The following is a 22,746-nucleotide window of genomic DNA, read 5'->3' as shown; positions in this document are numbered from 1 at the left end:
TTTAACAGTACACATTTGTTTTGTTTTCTTAATTTCACAAAATTGTAGGGGTTTCATATGAAAGTAACTTGGCAAGGAAATTCTAAAATGGACGCGAAACGCCGTATCTTTTCCAAATTCTGAGTAGGGTCCTTTTCCCAAGAAATATGCTGCACTGTATTGTATTGAATTGTATTGTATTGCATTGCATTGCATCGTATTGTATTGTATTATATTGTATTGTATTGTATCGTATACCGCATCGTGACGTATTGTATACAGTGACATACCCTTTATCACCCATGTATATGTTAAATGTATAAAACGCGTATTAATGACATGTATAAAAGAACAAGGAAATGGATTTATGTGAATACTAGTTGAAAATGATTTGTAAAGTCAGTTTAACCTTTAAAATGCCCTACTTGTACATGAGGCTGAATTAAAATGCGTGCCGATTTCCGCAACCTCTGTTATATTAACTGCCAGTAAACGTAAACAATGCCACTTTTATTTCCTTTGTTAACTGCCAGTAAACGTAAACAATGCCATTTTTATTTCCTTTGTTAACTGCCAGTAAACGTAAACAATGCCATTTTTATTTCCTTTGTTAACTGCCAGTAAACGTAAACAATGCCATTTTTATTTCCTTTATTAACTGCCAGTAAACGTAAACAATGCCACTTTTATTTCCTTTATTCACTGCCAGTAAACGTAAACAAGGCCATTTTTATTTCCTTTATTAACTGCAAGTTTACGTTAACATTTCCATTTTTCAAAGTTTCCTTTATTAACTGCAAGTTAACGTAAACAATGCCATTTTTATTTCCTTTATTAACTGCCAATAAACGTAAACAATGCCATTTTAATTTTTTTAGTAGCTGCAAATAACGTAAACAATGCCATTTTTATTTCCTTTATTAACTGCAAGTTAACGTAAACAATGCCATTTTTATTTCCTTTATTAACTGCCAGTAAACGTAAACAATGCCATTTTTATTTCCTTTATTAACTGCCAGTAAACGTAAACAATGCCACTTTTATTTCCTTTATTAACTGCCAGTAAACGTAAACAAGGCCATTTTTATTTACTTTATTAATTGCAAGTTTACGTAAACATTTCCATTTTTCAAAGTTTCCTTTATTAACTGCAAGTTAACGTAAACAATGCCATTTTTATTTCCTTTATTAACTGCCAATAAAAGTAAACAATGCCATTTTTTTTTTTAGTAGCTGCAAATAACGTAAACAATGCCATTTTTTATTTCCTTTATTAACTGCAAGTTAACGTAAACAATGCCATTTTTATTTCCTTTATTAACTGCCAGTAAACGTAAACAATGCCATTTTTATTTCCTTTGTTAACTGCAAATAACGTAAACAATGCCATTTTATTTTCCTTTATTAACTGCAAGTTAACGTAAACAATGCCATTTTTATTTCCTTTATTAACTGCCAGTAAACGTAAACAATGCCATTTTTATTTCCTTTATTAACTGCAAATAACGTAAACAATGCCATTTTAATTTCCTTTATTAACTGCAAGTTAACTTAAACAATGCCATTTTTATTTCCTTTATTAACTGCAAATAACGTAAACAAGGCCATTTTAATTTCCTTTATTAACTGCAAATAACGTAAACAAGGTCATTTTCATTTCCTTTATTAACTGCAAGTTAACGTAAACAATGCCATTTTATTTCCTTTATTAACTGCAAATAACGTAAACAAGGCCATTTTAATTTCCTTTATTAACTGCAAGTTAACGTAAACAATGCCACTTTTATTTCCTTTATTAACTGCCAGTAAACGTAAACAATGCCATTTTATTTCCTTTATTAACTGCCAGTAAACGTAAACAATGCCATTTTTATTTCCTTTTTTACTGCTATTTAACGTAAACAATTCAATCTTTATTTCTTTTATAGCTAAACACACGAGAAAAAAGTCCAGAAATTAATGGCATGCTGAGTTTCCGTGAGCGAAGTGTTGTCCATGCTGTCCAACGCTCTCGTACTTAGGGAACACCTGAAAATGGAATATCCAAATTTAATGAAATGCAATCAATGCAACACAATACAAATATAATACAATACAATATAACACAATCCACTGTCATGCAATGCAATTCAATCTCAATCGATTGGGAATGATTGAAATTATATTAATTAGTTATATTATATATATATATATATAATATAACTAATTAATATAATTTTAATATATATATATATATATATTAAGTAATCTAGCCTCTATAATTTCGCTGACAGTTCCGTGGCGACAAGTTCATGTTTTATTGATTGCTATGTAAACTGTATGCGATTATTGTTGTTTGTCGTTTTGTTTCGAGATTTTTTTACCCAAATTAAATTATTTTTTTATTGTTTAAAAAAATATTTTCTTGATACTTTTGTAACAAAAATTCGTGTCATCTTATTTTAATAATGTGATTTAATACGGAATAAGTTAAGTACAAATGTCTTTCTCTAAAGGGGCACATTATAGGTGGATGCAAATGATTTTTGTTTTTCTTTAATTCAGTATTTTGTTCATTTCATTTGACTTTAAAGATCAAAACAACAAAATTAATATACTTGAGGTACTTTTTTCAGCCTTTATAAATGTTTGTTTTTTAATTTAATAGCTACGTAGCCCTTAATTTCACAGTAAAAAAACATAACCAGATCGCTAATGTTTTTTTATCTGTGCACATATCATTTGTTATTTTTTACCATTAAAGTCAAATGAGTAATTTGTGACGTCATCTGCAAAAATGGAACCTGTTGAGGTATGCATGTTGACAATAAAATCACATTTAACCAATAAATAAATTACAAACAGACAATCTGTAAAAGTAAATTAAAAACAAACAATTTGGAAAGTTAGCTATGATTGCCTGCTTATGAGACTTGGAACCTCGCAAATCAAAAATGAACAAGTCACTTTCTCCACAGGACTAATTTTCGCTGATGACCTCATAACAAATTAAAAAAGGAATCGGAGTATTTTGATAAAAAATAATTTATGATAAAGAAGGCTGTAAATGATATGGCTAAGGATGTGTTCATGCATTCGTGGACTTATTTGTATTAATTTTTGTTTGTAAGGCGCAGTGTCTGGTATCAAGTTCGTATGTACGACCCTCTGAGACCTCGTAGGTTTTAACGACTAAATTATAGTTTCGTATGTTTTTTTTTTATTGATAATGAAACATTTTGACACATACCTTTACCCAATAATCAATGAACTCATCCGGTGTAACGTTGGAATCACCTGCAAAACCACCAATCATTTTATTTTAGTTATAGCACAGACAGAGAAGAAATCCTTTAAATCAACTTTTAACAAAACAGAAATCAATTGCTCAAGATTTAAATATTTCCCATTTATTACTTCTCATGGATGTGAAGTGTAGGGCGTATTATAGCATACAATGAAGAAAAGAAAGTAGAAGTATAAAGCATGGTTAACATTCTGAAAATATGTGTATTGTTTCCTTCGTTCTTATTTTACGGACACAACATATTCGTTTCGTTTAATTACAACGTAAATTGGCCATATACAATTAAAATACCATTTGTATCCATAGCAGCGCAGAGTTGATCGTAGTCAGTCTTTACCAGGTGGTGATCTCCATCGAAATCATACTCATCGAAGAGCCAATGAGAAAGTTGGTAGAGGCTAGGAGACACAGCGCAGATGTATTCTGTGTATTCGTGGCGTGACTCCGTTCCATCACCTTTAAATTAGGGATGGACAGAGTGATATATATAAAGTCAACGATACTGTATGTGTTTTTTGCGTTTACATGGAGCAGTGGTCGTTATCTTAAACAACCGATCCTGAGATGGGTAGACGTACTTTATAGTGTAAGCAAAGCCATGATCGTAGCCACGTTTATGACAGAGAATGGACACTTAGAGAGATATATGAGGGTGTCTTACATGGACTTGGATCATAGCGATACTAGGGACATAATTAGGACAGTGTGTGTATACCACGTGATAAATTGCGTCATAAATGCTACGTCGGAAGCCAATATTTTGATTCGAAAAAAGACTTTAAACAAAGATAACTTCACTATTTCTTCACCAATTTAAATGAAACAAAGCGCAGTCTACTCCGCTTACGGAACACCACATTCGGTCTTTACCAGAGTTTGATTGCGAGTTTAGTTTCTTTAAACACTCTGACAAACTTTTTCACAATACGGCCGTCTGACGGAGCACTGTCAAACATTATTTCAGAAACAGGTTTGTCGAAGTGTTTGATGAAACTTATGACCTCATCAAATTTCGGAAATAAAACAAATGCGGGACTCTTTAAGCGGCATAGACTGCCATTTGTTTCATTTGCAATGATGTGGTAAAAGAAAAGTTATTTTTGATTTAAGTCTTCATTTTTAGCATAATGTTGCCTTCCAACGTAGCATATATGACGTAATTTATCACGTGGTATACACACACTGTAGGACTTGGGACCTAGATTTACCCACCGTTCATGTCATATTTGTCAAAGCTGGCCTCAAGTTCCACACATGTGATTACGCCGTCGGCGTTTGGGTCGTTTGCGATGAACATGCCAAGTGCGGTCTCGTTGTACGGCTGCAGTTGTAAAGCCCTGGAAGTGTACAGAAAGTGTTCTGTTAACGCAGGGTCATTGTCAAGGCAGCGACAGGATGCCATGATACAGTCTCGAGTCCATTTCCTAGGGCCATGATTACAAACATTCTTAAGTCTGAGTTCAGACCCAAATGGCATATCCCCGAACCTTCATTTTATTAAAACTTTCTTCCTAGATGAGTGATGAATTAAGCTGACTTTATTTACTATTTGAAACATCTATTTGCATTAGTTTTAAAAAGGGAATGGAATAAATATGAGTTTTTTTTTTGTAAATTCAAGCTGCACTCTCACAGATTGCAGTTTTCCATATTTCCGTTTGAAAATTAATGATTTACGGCTAAAAGCGTTACAAACGCTTTAAGAAAAATGCATAAAACATCATTTTTTTTAAATATAAATAGGAAAACCTGCAATTTGATTTTTTGTCAACAGTCTTATATCACTGGTTTCCATACATTTTCGCAAAAAATGGCTCGTTCCAAGACAAAAAAAAATAAAAAAAAAGTTGTCAAAACGTTCATTCCGTGAGAGTGCAGATTTAATAATAGTGCTTTTCTAGTCTGGGTCATGACCCGGAGTTGAGACTGTTCGTATTCATGGGCACTGGGAAGATCATAACCGACGGGTGTTTTGGAAAGGCAAAGACAGTTTCCACTGCCGACGCCCGAACTAATTTCATCTTGGTGAGAGGCGAAACTTTAAATACCGCTAGACCTATCCCATCCTCTCATTAGATGCAAGTTATGCACATCATATCTTAATATTATTATTATTAATTTATTTTAGGATTTTGAAAGATTATAATTTTATATGTAACAAAAGTTGTGCGTGAATGTTTGGATGCTAAGTTATTAACAGACAGAGCAGCTTATTTGTAGTTATAGACGGAAGCAAGGACCACATTATTTCTTTGTACTATACTGAAAGGTTCAATTAAGGGATACAGGTAAGACAAATGTAACATTTCGACAGCCAAATAGGATATTTTAGCGAAACCTTGCATGGCGGGGTATAGTTAACGATATTGGAAAATTTGGGTGATTAGATCCGCTCATACAATCAATCGGTTGATGACGTGTGTTTATGTGCGTTTATCAAGGACTGCCCGCGCTGCATTATGGCTTGTCCCCGCCATGACGTCATCAGGACTTCAATTGTTTTTAAATGACATAAAAGAAAAAAGTGACAGCAGTCACATCCAGACAATGGAAGACTTGAAGAAACAGAGTGAGATACAAGATATCCGGGTGCGATACCCTAGCTCTCTGCGAAGAGACCGTGGGCTCTTGGCTCTTTAACGTGCTCGTTATAAAACACCGAAACACACAATACAACTTTCCTGGGTTGAACCAATATTGAGTACACCACATTTCCAGTACAACCCTTTTAATGCCGAGCACTAGACAAGGGAGCTACTGGTGACATATTTTGAACTCCTGCTTCGATGTCACTTGACCTGTACAAAATTTAGTGACATTTAACCAAAAAAAAATTCTTCAGATTTATCAAAGGGGTCACTCCTTTCAAATATCTAGAATAAAATAACTATGAAATACTGCAGTTTAACAATGTCAGAAAATCTCGAAATGCCTAAATAGGTCAAATGATATCAAACCAAGAGTTCATTCCCATCAAATCACTGGATGACTACGCGCTATTCTTGATTTAAACACAGTATTCAAGATGGCCGCCAAATTTTACCAAATCATCGTTTTGCTTAATGATAGGTTCACAAGAAAACGAAGCCGTAATCGAGGGGGAAACGAAAATGTTCTTATTTACATTATACTAAGAAAAAGATACATTTCTTTTATTTTCACCCCTCGAACTCGGCATATGAAAGATGGAAGCAGTTTTATCATATCATTATATCGAAAAGGAAAAGAATGCAATGAACGTCGCTGAATTCTATATCACTCCATCAGTCATTCAACCTAAAAACCCTGTTTATACATGTACCTGGATGGCCGCTTCCGTTCGTTAGGGAATTTGGCCTGGATAGTCTAAGAACAGCAGTCGGGCCATGAATGACGAAGCAACAATGAAAAGCATAGCTTAGGCTAAAATCACTTTAAAGCAAATACAACGATTTTTCACCAACATATTCGAACAAAAACTCCGTTCAAACATTTGGATGTACTTGATTACCCAAAACACCTTTTTGTTGAATGCATGTACACATATTTTCTATATCTTATAGGGCCAATTGCTCAGAACAACGTTCTTGAATGCCATTGTTGTTTACTTTCAAATCTTAACTGCTCGTGAAACTTCAAAGACAGACCTTTGATCTGCAGTTTTTCTAATTATGTTGGCGTCATCTAATTCACCATCTGTTTTATGTTTAACATGTTTGACTTTAATAGCACATCATACAATATTTTACCGTTGAAAGTCAACAAAGATGTCGATAAACACGTTGTTATTTTTAACAAAGTTCTGAACAATTGGCCTATTAATGGCATTACACTTAAAACAAATCAGTACATTTATATGTGAAACTACACTTCGAATGGATAATAACGTCATAATTGTTAAGGCGTTTCCATACAGTTAAATATTGGTACAACAGCTCCAATTTTTAAACTGAATAACGTGTACTTCTACCTTTTTATTACATCGTTGTTCTTATGTTTAGACACGAAAGTCTGTTTTTATTCCGACCGCTCGGTCCAATTTATTCTTGTTTCAAATCGTTCGAACGAACAATTAGATTTTTTGGCCTTGTATGGATGTAATACTTCACAATTTTACTGTAACGTTCGGCTTTTCTATCTAAACTTACCCATACGTTCCCTCGAAAATGGCCACTGACAATATGATTAGAGAAATCATGTTGGTTTCTGAAATGGAAAATATTGATTTTTATTATTCAAAACAGAATTTGGTAATCGAGTACATTTTTAATTCGGACTGTACCGTATGTTTTATTTATTTATTTATTTATTTATATACGTATATATGCACTCATACTATATTATATGTAAAGTTTATGTTGTTTTTGTAAAATCTTAAATAAGTTATAACATAAAAATAAAACGAATTGTTATAAAACAACAGAAATTTGCCTAGGCAAAACTAGCAGCAGCAAAAACAACAAAAATAACAACTACTATAGCAATAAATGCGACAACAATGTTACCTCCTCACTTTGATCCGCTATCAAACGAACTGACTGAATGAACTTCAGATTTGAATAAATTTTATCTTCTAAAACATGAAACGTCTGGGGAAAATCACAGAGATTTGGCAGAAATCGTGGTCGTATTTTCTTATCTTAACCATACGCATACTAGTTTTAGGATAAACGTCCTTAACAGCTGTAACTGTTAAGTAATGGTGTGATTAAACTGGTCAAAGCTTAATTTGTTTGTAGTTTGTTTTCAACAAAGATGCGCGTGGTGGGCTGTGCCAGTGTATTCTTTTTCATTCCCATGTTTACGTTTAATGCGTTTAATGTTTAATGAACACAATATATATTATATCTTATTATTTTTTTTTAATCCAGTTTCCAGTATTTCTTCTTCTTGTTCTTCTTTTTCTACTACTACTACTACTACTACTACTACTACTACTGCTACTGCTACTGCTACTGCTACTGCTACTGCTACTACTACTGCTGCTGCTGCTGCTACTACTACTACTACTTCTTCTGCTGCTCCTGCTACTGCTGCTACTGTTGTAATGCTACTACCACTACTACTACGACTACGACTACGACTACGACTACGACTACTACTACTACTACTACTACTACTACTACTACTACTGATACTGCTACTGCTACTGCTTCTGCTACTGCTATTTCTGTTGCTGCTGCTGCTAGTGCTGCTGCTGCTGCTGAAACATGCCAGGGTATGCAATACATATCTCAAGCTACATAATTGATTTTCTGCGAAAGAGTTACAGTAGTGGCTTAGCAGGTGATGTCACCATCGTAACATGCGTCTCAAGCGACATAACCTAATGATCTGACAAAGAGTTGCAGAAGTGGCTTAGCAGGTAATATTGTGTCCTTTGAAACATGTCCAGGTAAGCCATACTATTCTCAAACGCCAATACAATACATTAACAAAGAGTCTAAAGGTCTACGAAGTTTTTTTTCGTAAGGTTTCCGATGTACAATAAAGTGATTTTTATGCCTGTTGACCCCATATTTGTTGGTATCATTTGAAGGGGTTTTATGTTTAAATAAAGAAATTGTTACAATATATACAGAAAAACATATTGCAAACGAGCAATTTCGGTCTTCAAAGATGTCAAAATAGACCACTCCTCAGGTCCGATTTCATTTGAAATTATGAACAAATACACAAACTGCAATTGCTTTGTCGATTATGTTAATTCGGAGATTTATTCAATAATACATATAATTCAACTTCCACGTAAAACCTATTTATTTGATAACAAAAATATCCAAAATTGACATGTATAATTGTACGTGTAATACCTTTAGAAATACGACCAAAAATATTTAAATTTTGAATGACATATTATCTAATAGTAGTTTGGTTTCATCTAAAAAAGGTTTTATGTGAAAAAAGCAAAATTAAACAATTACGACATGTTTTACAATAAAACTACCTTTAAATATTGCAAAATAGGTTATTATATGTCCGATTTTAGTTGTAATAAAGGCTTTATAAATATCATTAGTGTAATAACAGTATGTCTAATGTACTTCTGGTCATTTATTTTATAAATAAGTAATAAACTATCAAATAAATTTCGAAACTACCGAATTACATGGGGTTACCAGGAAACAAAATTTAACATTGATGTTAATGCCTTATCACATAAATAACTTATTTATTGATAAATGGCTCGTTTCAATAACGGATTTAGGTCGTAACTGCAATAATCTAAAATCTGGATAAACGTCACAAATATCATTTACATTGATTTTTTTTATTTCCTCAACTCTGTGGTCATTTTTATTACTGGCTGAAATTCAATTACTCAAATTCGTAGCAAAAAATGAAACTATGTCGTTAAGAAAATTCCAATAAACAAATAAAACCGATATAGAAACGCTTCCCCTGATGAGTTTTTAAAGGGACTCGTTCATGGTTTTGGTATCGAAACTATTGTTCCCGGTAAAGCATCTGAAAACACTTATACTATAATTATTTCACTCTTTGTTACCTAAAATGCAGAAAAATGCAATCAAAGTATAAAATACGTTTGAAACGCTTTTCCAAATGGAGAACCTCAAAGACAAAAATTGATTATATATCAGCATTTGTTATAGGGGTTCCAATCGTCAATATCTTGTGGTTTGCTACACTTTATTACGCAATACAAAATCCGTAAAAAGTGATCTCTTTAAACTGCTGTTATGTGATAACACTGTGTAAACGTCTTTTCCACATCTAAAACTGGCTTGTGTGGATTTTTTTCAGGAATGATTTAATGGACGCTTTTTATGGAATCAGAGATCGGAAAACATATTACGTGTTAGAGTTCAATTTATTATACTGTTGATGTATTTTAATTAGGTGATTTCATCGTTTCTATTGGCGTACAAATTTCTCATATACGGTCGAAATGGCGCCCAAATACCGTACAATGCGGTACTTTGTGTCGAAGATACCTCAGCATCCATGCACGTGCGGAGGTTGGGACCAGTTGTGCTGTTTAGGGTACTCTAATATCTACGTCACGCTACATTGGCGTGCCTGTGACGTTCTTCGGTCACCGGTTTCTAAGTCCACAAGGTCCAAAACGTTACTTTTCAGCGGGTACTGCCATACCTTATAATGGGAAATTTATGTCGAAGATATCTCCGGAACCACGAATGCAGGTAGGTCGGGGCCGATCTTGGCGTTTAGGTCTCTCGATTCCCAACCTAACGCGACCGTCGGCGCATCTCTGACGTACCTGCCTCACCGTTTCCATTCGTGTACAAATTTCTTCTATACGGTCAAAATGGCGCTATAATACCATACATTGCGATACCTCGTGTCGAAGATATCCCTGCATCCATGCACGTGCGGAGGTTGGGACCAGTTTTGCTGATTAGGGTACTCTAATAACTACGTTACGCTACATTCGGCGTGCCCGGGACGTTATTTGGTCACCGGTTTCTAAGGCCGCAAAGTGCGTCCAAAACGTTACTTTTCAGCGGGTTCTGCCATACCTAATAATGGGAAGTTAATGTCGAAGATATCTCCGGAACCACGAATGTGTGGAGGTCGGGACCGGTCTTGCCGTTTAGGTCTCTCGATTCTCGATAGGTCATTAAAACTTACGTCATATTTACTTATTCCCTGCTGCTTAGAGGATACATGTTTATCTGCAATCATCTGAACATGATTAAAAACTGTACCTACTATCCCCACACTTTGAATTGTCATAATCTTAAGACTGCCTCAAAGGCATCCAATGTCAATGACTAATCAGCTGTCATTCCAGTTCATGCACATTTCATTCAACTGTCCATTTATTCCTGACAGCATGGCGCTCACAGTGTGTGTGTGTGTGGGTGGGGGGGGGGGGGTATAATGTTTGGCTAAATCAAATTGTTGTGGTTATGCATTCCAAGAATTAAATGAAAATTTAAGCAGACCAAAATAAAGCAGCTTTACGTTGTAACAAAAAGCTTTGGTTGTAAATTGCAGTCTGAGAAGTAAAGACTTTAACATTATAAGAACCAGTGTGAACTGCTTGTTTTAATCAACTTGTTCACTCTCTTTCATTTTCATGTTTGTCCTTTTTGACAGCCAGAGTTACGATTAATCATAGAAGAGGAGCTTGACCCTACGTTCCTCTACCAGTTTATTTGCCGAAAGGCAGACTTAGTATGTAAATCTTGTTGTGATTCTTTTTCAATTATCTTATTTTTCTAGTTTACAGAATATATACTAATTGAGGATAAGTCATAAGTTAAAAGAGTAGTATGGGCCCGTAAATTGCACCCACTTTCAATTAGGCCACCAAGTAGGGCCCTTATCACTCCTGTCCCTGAAGATAACTCTACAAACACACAGATCATGCTTTATGCCAGAGCTGTTCTGTTCATTAATGCAATGAACCAGACCGAATTATTAAACTTGTGCTTGGCATCAAATTGTTAAAACAAGCTTGCCTGTATATAATCTAGAATTTGTTCAAGCCAAGAAAGCTATTCACCGGTGCAAGGCTTGTGGGCTTGTGCTACTTTACCGCAGGTTGTGGATGTCATTAGAGGGATATCAGAACAGAACAGAACAGAACATTTATTGTTAACTTGAACATATACAGTTCATCGTTGTTACAATAACATAACACATGGCATGGCAATAGTTGATAAATGCGAGTGCATTATACATATATGCATATTTAAATTTTCAATGATTTCAACATGTTAAAATCAATAAAGTTAAGCATTATTATTCAAAGCATTATATCGTAGCTTAAAAGCATGTTTGCAATACAAAGCTAGTTTTCGTAGACATGCAGCATTTTCCGAGTTTAATAATTGAATGAATTTAAACATGCTTGGTCTTGCATAGTAAAATTTAGTTATGTATTTTTTCCTAATGTCATTATATTTCGGACAAATCAAAACAGTGATATTCATCTTCGATATCATTATGAACACATAAAACACATTTACGTTGATTTCTTTCAATATTAACATATCTGCCTCTTTCAACATTTAACATATGAGAGGACAATCTTAACCTAGCAATACTATTCCTAAGTCTATATCTATACAATTTATCTATACACGATGACATATGAATAGTATTTTTTTTGTTCTCTGTTTAACACTAGTAAACTTAATGAGTTTATATCATTTTTCCAATGTCCAATAAATGAGTCGATTAATCTTCTTTTAAAAATAGAAATAAAATAATCAATATTAATCGACTCCGGATATAACCATACTTCATTGAATCCTGCATTTTGTTATATAGTGCGTACATTAGAACACCAATTGTTTGAATTTGCGTTATTTTCCGCATCGTATCGAAGGCTTTGCAATGTATTGTATAAAATGCAATTTTCTCTTTTAAATTGATACAGTTTAAGAAAATATTTTACAATTCGTACATGTCTAGTAACATACAGAGGGTACCGTCCTAGTTCACCATATATTTCAGAGTTACCAGTGCTTATTTTTACACCAAGAAGTCTTTTCAGAAATTTTCTATGAGCCCTTTCTATATTTTCAGCTCTACAAAAGCCCCATACTTCACAAGAATAGCACAAAATTGATGACACAAATGTGTCGAATAAAACCAACATAATTTTAACAGGAATTTCTTTCCCCCTAGTTATCCCAAACAAATTTCCCATAGCCTTTAGTCTTTTATCTGCTAATGTCTGTGTAGCGTTCATAAATGATCCTCCTCTTGACAAAACAATACCAAGATAGTTAAAAGATTGAACCTTTTCTATCAATTCATCATTGTAGTAAAGATATCAAATGAGCGTTTACTGAAAAGGGAAACACTATTTAATTGCTAAATTAAAACAGGTTATTCTCTTGGGATGCATCAATGATAAGACCAGTCCTTCTTGCACGAGTCTGCTTACTGTGAATAATATATCATTGTGTTCCTGTTGACCAAAACTAAATGATATTGAACTTAGACAATAATGACATGTCTCAATGTATGAGAATGATTTAGTTTTGTGGATTATCATGTTGACATTAAAAGTATCAAAATTGTTAACCCACAAACCTTGCACTTTATCATTTAACTAGACCAAAATACCTTTTTTCCAAATTTTGGCAATTTCTCATCCAAAACCTCTTCAAATAATAAAATCTGAAGACAATTTATAAGGACTACACACCAGCAATTTATCAATATACTTAATAAGTAATATGCAACTTTGCAAACCTGGTTAAGCCATTAAAAATGAATATTTAACAAATGGGACATTCAGCTGTGGAAAGACTTAAGTACCTGTTAACAAATCTTTCACAGAAGATATTTAACAGATTTTTTTTGCATATTATGCAGAAATTAACGGCTCAGAGTTGATGACTCAGATAACTTTTGCGAGGGTCTTATGGATTCCTTTCGGCCTGGGAAACAGTCAGTGTGAAAAATTAACTGCATTATAAAATACCTTTGTATTTATTCTTGCTTGTGAAGATCACCAGACAAACTTGGATTACTTTGTTGAGCCAAGTCAGCCTCACATTTTCATTTTTCAATCACTTTTGAATGATATGGTGTAAATTTCAAACTTGGTATGCATGGTCAGAAGTTGATGACCATTGGACCCAAATTTGATTTTGAGCACAAACCGATAAATGGAATTCAGAAATGAGGTGATAATTGACTGGTTTTAAAGAAATGTTGTCGAAGCATTGTTGTAGACTTTGTGTTTGGAGCTGTTATGCAAGAAAATTAACTTTGGCCTAAACTCAAAATCCATTAAGGCAATCAGAATGAAACTTAATACACATGTTCCAGAGACAATAAATATGTAATAGTCATAGAATTCTGCCCCTTTTTTACTCCCTGACAAACAAATTGTATATTGGAGTCACCCCGTGGACGGTTTTCCATAGCATAATTTAAAAAGGAAGTGCGGTGTACAAAAAACATAACTCTTTCATGTTAGCAGCGTAACTTCTTTCTCAATGTTTTTTTAATTAACAACAAGCATTGGTTAATCATGAAGAGATGAAATTCTGTGTACAATAACCCCTAAGGAATGGCCTCATCTTAAAGAAAGAAATAATTAGCATTCCTGTGTCCAAGAGGCATTCAGGGGCATTCTTCACTCCTGTGACAACTCTAGTTTCCCTTCAAATTGCAAGACAACCAGCTTTAGCAATTGCTCTGCTTTGCTCTTGTTTCAATTGAAAAATATATATTTACTATTGTATTAAGTATTATATACATTGATAAATGATGTCGGTATTCTTCATAAGAACCATTGTTTTCGACACTTATTCATCATTTTTTGAATATTAAAACAATAGTATTAGTTGTGATCAATATCATTTGGGAGTAAGAGTGCACCTTCTAGTTCATTTTTGATATATTTGCAGCATTTCCACCTTTTACTTGCACAAATTGTGAGTACATGAAATTATTCTATAAAATGATACTTAAACGGTTGCTCATCTTCATAACATGAACTTTTCTGTCGCATTTCTATATAATATGAAACAAATTTTCTGAAATTAATAACTAATGAGAAATTTACATTATTGAAAATATTTCTGACCTTATAAATCGAAATTGTTCTTAAAATATGGGTATTTCAAAAAAGTTCCTCTGTCAGCAAAGTTGAGGTTAAAGGGGCTGTACACCAGATCGGCACCAAATTTTTTTTAATTCTGTAACGAATCTCTGGACAATTATTTAATAAAATGTTTTACTCTTTGATATCATAATTGTAAACAAAATACCAAAATCGAGTCAGAGACAGGGTTCGAACCGGGGTCGCCAAAATTGCAGTCCAGTGTTGTATCCACTGTGCTACAAAGGCTTTCCCTTGGCGGTCGGAATATTTCAGCTATTAAGTAACTTGGTTATATCACGTGATAACATCGTCTAGCCAATCACGCATAAGCAATGAATTCTACCTAGTAATCTATTTTTACTGGAAAATCCCAAATACCTGCGAAAAATTAATTAATTGTAAACTACGTGGTATTTCAGTAAGTAAGTTTCAATGCATTGTTCACATCGATACAAAGTTTATGTGAGTTTTCGACAATTTTCTTTTTTTCCCCGCTATTTCATCATATGGAGTACATCCGCTTTAAATGCGTTCTCATTTGTATTTGTGTTAGAATTTGATTAAATCGTTTTGAAATGAATTTCAGACTAAGTCTATAGCCAATCAAACTTGAGGTTATGAAGACGGTGGCCCACCTAAAGTTTACCAAACTAGAAATCAGTTGGAGACCGGCATGTAAGACTAGAGTAATCAAACACAACAAGGTACATGTATAGTCTTATTGTGCTATTTTTGTCATTGATAACTTTAGATAAAAAGGTTTTGTGGTGAAAGAGCTGTTTTAAGCACATTTTGATAACTGAGCATGCTTAATTTAAACTTCATTTATGTTTAACAATAATTGTGACTATATAATAATGTTATCACTTATCGCAAAAAAACTCGGCCTGTATGAAACCACCTCATAAGGAAACATTGTAGAGAATTGATTTTGTTAAATCAGTTTTTTATTCATTCTTGCTTCAATTTTCAGTAAGCTTACATAATTTTCAGTCATTATTTCATCAATTTGTAAAATCCTGAACTTGTTTGTATCATCAGATGCGACAAGAAAACAGAGAGGAAGAGGTTAGAGCGAAAATGCAGGAAACAGAGAGAGGAAGTGAGTTAATGGTCTATCATGTATAAAGGGATTTAATTTTAGTATATGATTACAAAGACAATGAGACATATTATACTATAATGGAATACTCTTAGGTCATTATCTAAACAGGGTGCTTATGAAGACATTACCAAATACATCCTGTTTAATCTACTTTAGCTATAGGATAGGCCAGCACATCTCATTTGGTCAAACATTACTCATTGTTAAAGTTATATTGTATTACAATTGAATTATAGTTGTAAAACCGTCTATTGTTTCAGATTTCAACTATGGGGAGCATGCAACAAGAGATGGATCGGATGAGAGCCGAGATTGCAGAATTGAGGGAGGAAGTGAGGTCTCGAAACGAAGAGGCCAATACTAGTACGGCCCCTTCAACTGAAATGGCGGAACAGAGCAGGGTAAGATAATTTTACAACTTTCAATAATAATATCTATAAATTACTGTATATATAATTATAATATAATATATAATCTTTTCTGATTGTTTAAGTTTATAAACAGAAAAACATATGTTCAAAACTTTAATAATAACCTTTTCAGACATCAGTTTAAGAATTAAATTGCCCGAGTTAAAAATCACATTAACATTACTATTCTTGTTTCAGATCCCAAGGCCAGTGGGTCCTGCTTCCGCTACTGCGCACAGTAGGAGTTTGTTTACGACTGTGCGCAAAACAAGACCTGACTTCGCTGCAGGCAGTATTACTACACTTTCAGCTGTGCGCAGTACATCAGCAAAACTGGAGCAGCTGGCGGTCGGTGAAAAGTCGGTCAGTACCTTCTTCGTGCATACTAAGTATCCATACGTTTTCAATATAATGTTTAGAAATGAATAGAGGTATTGTGTGTGGTCAGTAGCATCTGATACCAAAAATGTTCTAAGTCTTCACATGAATCTTATTTCACATATAGCCAGGGACAATATTCTCAGTGCAAAAACAGTAAAAATGGAAATAAAAGACAGCACCTTTCCTTCTTCAGTTCATTTAGAATGTCACATCCTATTGAAATCGACTTACACTCGCATCCTGAACCTTAACAAATTCAATTATTATTTGAGGTCCCTTCCTGAGAACTTATTATTTACCTGATACGTCAATTTTACCTGGTCTGAAATAACTATGTTGAACGGAACCTAAACTAATTAATAAACAAAACAAGACCCATGGAAATGAGACAGATGAGCTTTGGCATCCATATACAGTAGAAATGGGTTTTATTTTTGATGTTTTCGCAGATAAGTGTTGTTCACATTGAATTTCTAAAGATCTTTCTGAAATGTTCTCTTCTTACTTTTTGTTATCATATATTTATAAGCATCAAAGCGAAAACGTTGCAATGATGATGGGCGCAGGCAAGGAAGAAGCCTTCATGGAAATAGAAAAGACAAGCTTGCCCCTCCCCTAACCTTTGACCATACTCCCTCTTCAACATCTCGGCATAAACTGCTCGACATCGTTTCACGTCTCTGATCCAAATCATTACACATCTCTACCCAACATTGCTCCACACCCCTACTTTTCCTTTTTCCGCACCCCTACTTTTTCTTGCTCCACACCCCTACTTTTCCTTGTTCCGCACCCCTACTTTTCCTTGTTCCACACCCCTACTTTTCCTTGCTCCGCACCCCTACTTTTCATTGCTCCACACCCCTACTTTTCCTTGTTCCGCACCCCTACTTTTCCTTGTTCCGCACCCCTACTTTTCCTTGCTCCACACCCCTACTTTTCCTTGTTCCGCACCCCTACTTTTCCTTGCTCCACACCCCTTGCTCCACACCCCTACTTTGCTTGTTCCGCACCCCTACTTTTCCTTGCTCCACACCCCTACTTTTCCTTGTTCCGCACCCCTACTTTTCCTTGTTCCACACCCCTACTTTTCATTGCTCCACACCCCTACTTTTCCTTGTTCCGCACCACTACTTTTCCTTGCTCCACACCCCTACTTTTCCTTGTTCCGCTCCTCTACTTTTCCTTGTTCCGCACCCCTACGTTTCCTTGCTTCACACCCCTACTTTTCCTTGCTCCACACCCCTACTTTTCCTTGTTCCGCATCCCTGCTCAGCATTGTTTTTGGGGTGTTTTTGTTCTACTGTTGCTATTACTGATGTGACTGTATGAATTATTTTGTGTACTGCATGGCAATGCTGATTAAGAATTTGAACATATCATACTAGTTCTCATTCATTTAGTTGTTGCTGTTACTGCAACTATTGATAATAAACTTTTGCCTGTTTGTCTTCTATTTGGTAGTGTCCTAATTGTGTGTATTGTTTTAAAAGCTTAATAATGTATTCGTGTAATAGTTATTTAAAGTTATTTCAGGAATATACTATACTTTTGCTAAATCTAATAAAATAGATGAGAAACATGGTCGTGATTAATGTTGACAAATTTTATAATTAAAATGTAAACGTGTTTTGGATTCTCGCACTGTTAAATAAAATAGTATCAAATCCTTTATTTATTTTTTAAATGAAATCTTATAGGTTTGAACTAATGTAACTTATCATTGCTTGTTGAATTATTAATATGCAATGTGTTCCAATCCTTTTGTGATATATTTTCCCTGACAAAGTTCATATGTAAAGCAGTTGACTTCAGAAAGCATTAAAAATTTGAATGTGATTAAAATTAAGATGTATGCATTTTGGCCGGGAGTGCTGATATACTTCATTAATTATGATGTATGTATTTTGGGCTGATCACAGCCACTGATAACAATAAACCACGTTGTATTGATTATATGTTAAACTAGAAGCAATACATGCCTTTGTTGTTTTTACCCCATAACAGATATTTGCTTGTCCTTATTTAAATGCTGACATCAAAATGAACTGACTATTTGAGAATCACAACCATCCGTTCATTCAGTGCTGAAGAATAATTTAAGCATTTATGTTTCTTTTACTTCAGCTGAGCATGAACAATTATGGCCATTATTCCTGAGTAAAAGAAAATAGCAACAACAATGGGCTGATGTGACGCCAGGTTAACACGGAAAAAGATGTCCAATTTTAAAAAAAAATATGTAAGAACTATTTCATAGGATTAGGGTGGTATACAGTTTCCTAAACCTATCTGTGAATCTCCGTGTGTGTGTGTGTGTGTGTGTGTGTGCGTGTGTGCGTGTGTGCGGGTGTTTGTGTGTGCGTGTGTGAGTGTGCTCTCAACTCTGGTAAAGAACATTTTTAACAATTTATTACCTAAAAATAACGTCAAAGATAATTATCTAAAAACAATCAACTTAAGTCAACGATGTAGATTTCTAAAAAACGTAAAATGTATCCGTGCATGATTTTTGAACCTATACATTGCATTATAATCTTTTGTGTTTTAAAGGAAGGGAGATTTCATTAGTTAAATTTAATGAACTTTACTTTTAATGCATATTCGCGCTTCCTATAAGTGCTGTGAAAGTGATACTATTTAGTCAGTTACCTGTATTGCAACGCCAAATGAAAATGTCGGAAATGAAGTAGAAATCGTGATAAAACACAACGAGGGTTATTAATATATTATTGAAACAACTTGTGTCATACTCTGTGTAAGAAAAATGTTTACCCTAAGCATAAGCTGGCCAGAATTCTATTTTAAATGTGTTTTCTTTGTTCATGACATCTATATATGCCAGTGTATTAAATCATATGGAATCCCCATATTATGCTAAAAAACGTACAATGTATCGTCTCGTTTTCAAGTTGTTTATTTTACCAATTGCACAACATTAACAAATATATTGATGATGTACAACACTAATAACCACAAACAATATAAACATATATATTCGAAATACAAATTTCATACGGTATCGGTAGATATCAGTGCTGTCAAAGTTAACTGTCATCTAGCGGGAGATTTGTTATTGTCAAAACATAGTATAGGAAACTATACGGAGGTACCCGAAGTCTGTACCCGAGCAAGCGCATTAATCTATTCTATTTCCGAGTTTAAACTTTCTCTAAAGACAATTAAAAAAGATTTTGTTAAATAAATGAAGATTTGCATTCCTTCGATCAAGAATAAGACTGTAAAGAATATATAGAATAAAAAATATACAAAATAAGAATACAAAACGTGATTCAATGGACGATAAACCATGTATTGATAATGAACAACACTAATCACTACTAACAACAACCTAATAACTTATAATTAGAAAGCTCAAAACAGTGCACCATTTGCACGTATACAACATACCAAAAATAAACAGTATTAACAAATGCTAAAAAATACAATCATTCAATCTTTTAAACAATGTTGATATCTTTAATGTTTAACAAACGTGATTTGTGGCAAAGTTTTACAAAGAAACACATTCTATATCTTACACTCAATTCATTTTCATTCAATAGTCTTTTTCTTTTCTCTTTTTTATAATAAATTCTTACATCTTCGGAAAAAAATGAGCTGAAATATAAGAATATAATAAATACATAAACAACTTACATGACAATTCATACAACGATATAGCATACACGGATACAATATGAAGCTATTATACTTTCAGTGTAAAATATCAAAATAATGCAGGGTATTTAAACAATGAATCCTTTTGCTTATAACACTTATATCTTTGAACTGCATTATATACATGTACAGAATTTCGCACCATGTCAAAATGTTAACATTATACACAAGGTATTTCGCACACACTAGGATATTTGTTATGCCTGGAAATCCAATATCCTATGAGTAGAAAACCCAAATGTAAAATAAATGATTGACTAAGTAAAGTTTAAAGCTTCCTTGAACGTTAACAAACCCCTTAAATGCTTTAAGCGATAATTTTCATTTGAAATCATAGACTTACAAACAAAACACACCTTCAAATAATATCAATAGTATTTGATAACCAGGAATAATGGAAAAAATGGAAATACTTGTAATCGGCTTATCTGTGGATCAAACACCTACCTATTAAAAATGCTCTCTTACTCCCACATAAGATGTTATACAATACATACTTTTTTTTAATTTACCGAAATATATGAACAAATATCGAAAACAATGGTTCTTATGAAGGATACTGTGTATAATTTGAAAGAAAGCTGCAGAAAACACGGTATTTCTATATTATGAGATGATAGTTTTACTTTATCATGGTAAATCTTATAGCACTCACCAATTATTTAATATTTGTGCGTTTTCAGCTATTAAAAACACTGTTACAATCTCGTTATTAGTTATTAATATTTTCCATAAATATATCATTTAGTAAGTAGTGAACGGTTGATCACTCAAAATATATATTTGTTATAGATGATTATGTATTGATTTTAAATACGAGTGTCACTTTACGTTTTGGGACAATCCTTTGTCGCCCTATGTTGTTATTGTTGTAGCTCTTTGATCTACTTCTTCTGTTCGCTCTTCATCAAGATTTTCACCCCGGCGTCCCCGGACATTTTCATTGGATGCTGGCTTTTTGAAAATGTTCATTACGCATGCCATTGTTGAAGCAATCTTTGTCGAAACGGCTGGTAAACGGAACGCATACGCGAAGGCATCTAGTATCGCATTTATAGCAGGGAGTAGCGGCAAAACACGAAGAAATGTCGCAGTACCAACGTTTATGTCACCGACTAGTGATGACCACATAACTGGCTGATAACATGCGAAATAACTGACTAAAATGAAAGTAGCATATAAGACACTCCTCAAACTTCTGCGGCGGTTACTCGTCGTCTGTTTAGAATTGCTGCGGCAATTAATCACATACAATATAGCGAAATATATCAAAGCCAATGCCCCAAAAGTAATTACACTTGTAATAAGTGTGGCTATAGTCAACACCTCGGACAATTGCACCATGTGTATATACTGTTTGAAACAAAGAGCGTAAATGCAAATACTCATACTGCATAACAAGGCAGAACCCCAAACAATACAGACGTAGGCTCGCACTCTTGATGCTGAAAGAATGATGCTATGTTCAAGTGGTTTAGTTACAATAATAAGAACTGAAACAGATATCCCTAGCGTATTTAAAATGCAAGTTAAATAAGGAAGAGTGTAACAATAATTAATCAAGTTTAAAACTAAGGCGTATGTCGATAAACTTTTATCTAAAGACAAACCGTCCATAATGTTGTTAAATGAAAAATGTTGATTCATCAAGTCTTGTAGGGCCGTTTCATTTATACTGAGTTCCTTCAACACACCAGAAGAGTTACCCTGTACAGTAAAATCATCGGTATTCTGATATTCAAATGTATCAGAAAGGTTTCCAGTATCAAAATCTCCCACTGGTGCTGTCATCGAAGTTCCATTTGAGAACTTCCCAAAATTCGATCTGAACGTAGCCAAGAAATCCGACAAAATAGTGAAAAACATTCTATCCATTCCGAAAGTCAAGAAACCCATGTGCGTATCGATCAACACAAAGGTGTGAAACAGTCCCGTAAGCATATCTGATAGAGACAAACTCATTGTCAGCGTCAGAAGTGCGTCACGTTTTTTGTGACGTAATAAAATCAGTAGAATTCCAGCGTTTATTAGAAATCCCAAACAACCAAGGGCAGCTTCCGCGATCTGTATCTTTTTGAAAATAGTTTCCATCGAAGTAAATAAAGACGCCGCTCTTATTGCAGTTTGATGCAAAGATTTATTTTGTATAATCTATTTTATTATTTCGTGCGTCTGTAGAACTGGAACCTCTAAGATTCGATCAGAAAAACCTTTAAGACGATATAGATTGACTCGTAGAACCACTTATATGATATATATGGTTCCACCGCGTGTCTTTGTTGAAATTTATTTGAGGAAAAAACGCGAAATTGAGCTCACAAACCGTATTATATTATTTTTTTTTTCTTGCCACTGTAGAGTCAAC

The 22,746-nt window shown here is 34.0% G+C and overlaps 1 protein-coding gene across 1 annotated transcript; it reads right to left on the bottom strand.

Annotated features, from left to right (window-relative positions):
• Nucleotides 1–1,798: 1,798 nt before the first annotated feature.
• On the bottom strand, nt 1,799–7,822 carry LOC128218467 (visinin-like protein 1). The gene is made up of 6 exons (XM_052926140.1): nt 7,750–7,822; nt 7,393–7,450; nt 4,478–4,602; nt 3,557–3,721; nt 3,209–3,255; nt 1,799–2,007 (listed from the first exon to the last, which is right to left on the bottom strand). Exons 2-6 carry the CDS (start codon nt 7,440–7,442, stop codon nt 1,936–1,938), a joined length of 459 nt encoding a protein of 152 aa, XP_052782100.1. The 5' UTR covers nt 7,443–7,450; nt 7,750–7,822; the 3' UTR covers nt 1,799–1,935.
• Between the last annotated feature and the right edge of the window lie 14,924 nt (nt 7,823–22,746).

Source organism: Mya arenaria, chromosome 14, assembly GCF_026914265.1.
Source record: "Mya arenaria isolate MELC-2E11 chromosome 14, ASM2691426v1".
Taxonomy (NCBI): Eukaryota; Metazoa; Mollusca; class Bivalvia; order Myida; family Myidae; genus Mya; species Mya arenaria.
Note: the sequence above shows the minus strand (reverse complement) of the source record. Positions and strands in the feature narration are given on the sequence as shown.